This window comes from Triplophysa rosa, linkage group LG5 (assembly GCF_024868665.1).
Source record: "Triplophysa rosa linkage group LG5, Trosa_1v2, whole genome shotgun sequence".
Taxonomy (NCBI): Eukaryota; Metazoa; Chordata; class Actinopteri; order Cypriniformes; family Nemacheilidae; genus Triplophysa; species Triplophysa rosa.
This window is the reverse complement of record NC_079894.1, coordinates 12,686,576-12,690,450: the sequence shown is the minus strand read 5'-3', so window position 1 is coordinate 12,690,450 and position 3,875 is coordinate 12,686,576. Positions and strand designations below refer to the sequence as shown.

General features: G+C 41.6%; 1 protein-coding gene across 1 annotated transcript; it reads left to right on the top strand.

The window, feature by feature from the left end:
- Positions 1–335: 335 nt before the first annotated feature.
- On the top strand, positions 336–3,421 carry glula (glutamate-ammonia ligase (glutamine synthase) a). Its single transcript, XM_057334715.1, has 7 exons — positions 336–464; positions 1,118–1,305; positions 1,384–1,545; positions 1,622–1,768; positions 1,852–1,979; positions 2,090–2,289; positions 2,419–3,421. The coding sequence occupies exons 2-7, from the start codon at positions 1,140–1,142 to the stop codon at positions 2,729–2,731; spliced, it is 1,116 nt and encodes a 371-aa protein (XP_057190698.1). The 5' UTR covers positions 336–464; positions 1,118–1,139; the 3' UTR covers positions 2,732–3,421.
- The last annotated feature ends 454 nt before the right edge of the window (positions 3,422–3,875 follow it).

The following is a 3,875-nucleotide window of genomic DNA, read 5'->3' as shown; positions in this document are numbered from 1 at the left end:
AGGCTCGCTTGCGTACATAAAGGTTTGTTTGTCTAGACTTGTTGAGATTTTAGTTCAGCCTGTAACATAATGTTCTTCGAGCTCCTGTTTAAACAACCTGGAATATCGTGACGTTACTTTGGTGGGAAAAACTACTTTATCGCGCTATCATGGGAACGAGCATCAGCAACAAAGGGATATTTGTACGCTAATGTTCTCTGGCCGAACTAGAGGGCGTCACTTTAGTGCTGGAGCTCCATCCAATCAGCTAGCTGCCTGACCCTTCAATCACGTGAGAACAAACAGATCACGCTTTCTTCTGACCAATCAAATTCGCCGGGATCGTACGTTCATACATATATAAATTAGGCTGACAACAGAAAATCGTAGTCAGAGAATGAAAAAAACACACACACATATTAATCTATCAAGTAACTGGACTTCCCAGTTTGTGATAATACATTTTAAGTTTCTTTGGTGTCCAGGTACGTAACGTTGGCTTTCTTAATTTTTAATTCTGTCGTTTGTGTCTATTGTTCGAGCGAGTTTTTGTCGTTTATAGTCGTCTGATACAACATGTCATTGTTCTGTTTACGGCCTTTCACATTTTAAACGAGACTGGCTTGTTCTTTGACGAGTATTGTTAGTGGATACTTTAAATTGTGATGTGATATTGCCTCGTTGTAACCATGGATGCCGTCTATCAGTGTAACCACGGTTGCACAGATGCTCGGGGGCTACTTTGTGTGATTTCTATTTGTAAAACCGCGATAACACGATATGACCCTCTGATATGAGTGGTCTGTACTGATAGAAGTTATACTGATCTAACGACCTTTGGGAGTTCACAATTGAACGTGAAAAGAATCCCGTAGCACGTGGTTTGATCTAATCAATGTTGTTTTTTACTAACGTTAGTCGGCAACTAAGGGAATAAACCGAATCCGTTGTGATCAGATCATCGCCGTCACATTGCTCTTTTTTTCTCTCCCCATTTTAGCTTTTTTCCTCGCTTTAGCTTTCAACGTGTAATACTAATACTTACGTAATCTCGTCGAAGGAGGCGCAGTGTTTAAATGCCCACATTACGCGGGAGAGCCTGTTGTTGACGGAGCTGTATCTGTTTATTTTTCCTCAGGTGTTTTATAGTAATAATAAAAATGGCCACGTCTGCCAGTGCTCAGTTGAGTAAAGTGGTAAAACGGCAGTATATGGAACTGCCTCAGGGAGATAATGTACAAGCCATGTATATCTGGATAGATGGTACCGGAGAAGGACTGCGCTGCAAGACCAGAACGCTGGATTTTGAGCCTAAGAGCATTGAAGGTGAGCAAGACAAAGCATTGACATTCTACAATGTAGTAACAGAGTCTTGGATTTGAGTTTTACATTTTTTTTATTCAGATCTTCCTGAATGGAACTTTGATGGTTCCAGCACCTACCAGTCTGAAGGTTCCAACAGCGACATGTATCTCATTCCCTCAGCCATATTTAGGGATCCTTTCCGCAAAGACCCCAACAAACTGGTCTTGTGTGAAGTGCTTAAATACAACCGGAAGCCCGCTGGTATGTTTTTGTATCGCTTATGTTTGACAGAAGGTGGTTTGTTTGAAAGCTCACTCATTCCTGACTTTTAATGCAGAAACCAACCATCGTCAAACATGTAAGAAGGTCATGGAAATGGAAACCCATCAAAGCCCTTGGTTTGGCATGGAGCAGGAGTACACTATCCTGGGCACTGATGGTCATCCGTTTGGTTGGCCCTCCAATGGCTTTCCTGGTCCCCAAGGTAAGAATGTGTCCATTTTATGTTGCGCATTCTAATGAAACTCGTCAGCTCTGGTTCATAGTGTGTTCATTTCTTAACTGTAGGACCTTATTACTGTGGAGTTGGTGCAGACAAGGCTTATGGCAGAGACATTGTGGAAGCACACTATAGAGCCTGTCTGTATGCTGGTGTTATGATCTGTGGAACTAATGCTGAAGTCATGCCAGCTCAGGTAAGCTTGGTTCTATTCTACTCAACTTTGGTGCACACACTAGAATCAACTGTTAAATGTATCTACTCCTTTTAAAATGTATCTAATTTTTGTACATTTTTTCTTTGCAGTGGGAATTCCAGGTTGGCCCCTGTGAAGGCATAAACATGGGAGATCATTTGTGGGTAGCTCGTTTTATCTTGCACAGAGTCTGCGAGGACTTTGGTGTGGTAGCTTCATTTGACCCCAAGCCGATCACTGGTAACTGGAATGGTGCTGGTTGCCACACTAACTTTAGCACCAAGGAAATGCGGGAAGATGGTGGGCTGAAGTGAGTACGAATATAGTTTTGAATGAGTAGCCAGTAAAATCACAGGCATTTTATGGATGTGGCTTTATTGCTTGATGCATTATGTATATTTAATTGATTGTTGATTGACATTTGTTTCTCTATAACTAGGTGCATTGAGGAGTGTATTGAAAAGCTTGGAAAGAGACACAACTATCACATCCGTGCTTATGATCCTAAGGGAGGCCTGGACAATGCTCGCAGACTTACCGGTCGCCATGAAACATCCAGCATTCATGAGTTCTCTGCAGGTGTGGCCAACCGTGGCGCTAGTATTCGCATCCCACGATCTGTGGGACAAGAGAAGAAGGGCTACTTTGAGGACCGCCGCCCGTCTGCCAACTGTGACCCCTATGCTGTCACTGAGGCCCTGATTCGCACATGTTTGCTTGATGAAGAGGGTGATGAACCTGTGGAATACTAGATCTCTCTTCTCTAGGACTGAATTTACCTCCCCTTCTGTCATACTCTTCACTCCCTACCCTAATCCCTTCCCCCAATCCCCCCTCTTTTTTTTGGCCATAAAGCCGAATAAGTACTGTATTGTTTTTCTATCAGGGTGGTTCTAACCTGGCATTTTAATATTGCTGAAGTTGACTGGTTAACTTAACATTTTAAGAGTTAATCTGGTTTTACAGGGGGTTAACATGATCTTACAGGTGGACATTGTGTTGCAGGGCAGGTTTTGCCCCTTTTTTCTGTTGGGGAGTGGATGTTTGAACATTAAGTGTTTTTAAAAACTCTGATCTTGTGGACCTACCTTTCTGTTTGTCAAACTGACTGAAATGCATGAGTCAAATTGCACACTAGGAGCCCAAGACTGCCAAGGTTAGAGAACATGTCATTTCTTAAAAACCAATGGCAAGTTTTCGTTTACTTGAATATTCAAGTATGTAATGTTTCATTGTTACTTAATTGGCAGTGTATTAAATGGCAATTTTGATTGTACACTCTGTTCATGTTGTGCGGTACACTTCAGCTGCGGTCCAATAACTGTCCTGTTTTTATACTTGTTGCTCTGTTATTTGTCAACTACTAAGACATAATGGCACCAGTTTTGGTGAAAATCTGAAGTTGCTATAAAAATTTGACTTAAAACATTTTTTACCACAAACTCTGTGTCCTTTTTTTTGTTAATGGTGTGCCTGTGCAATTATTCTAGCTTTTTCTCTACCTTTTGACCTAGCTATACCCAAGTCATTGTTTACAATACGATTAAAGGCAACGCTGTGTGTTTGAGTAAATATTAGTGAACGTAACTCACTCGAACGTCAGGTTTTGCCTGTCGTAATTTGACCGCATGAATACCTCTAGTTTGTGTTGTGGCTCAGTAGTTGCATAACTGAATCGAGCTTCGCAATATCGAATTGTAAGCAAACTGCGATGTAATGACGTGGTCTTACTGTTGAGGATACCCGTTGACTTAAGTTGCCCCGCGCTCAAAAATAACATGCAAGTTTCTTGTAGGCTACTCGTTATGTCTCCGTGCCACTTGTAAGCTAAGTCATAGAGGTTATCTGCTACAAAACGCGCTTATGTAAATCTTTAAACTACGTTGAAGTAAAAAA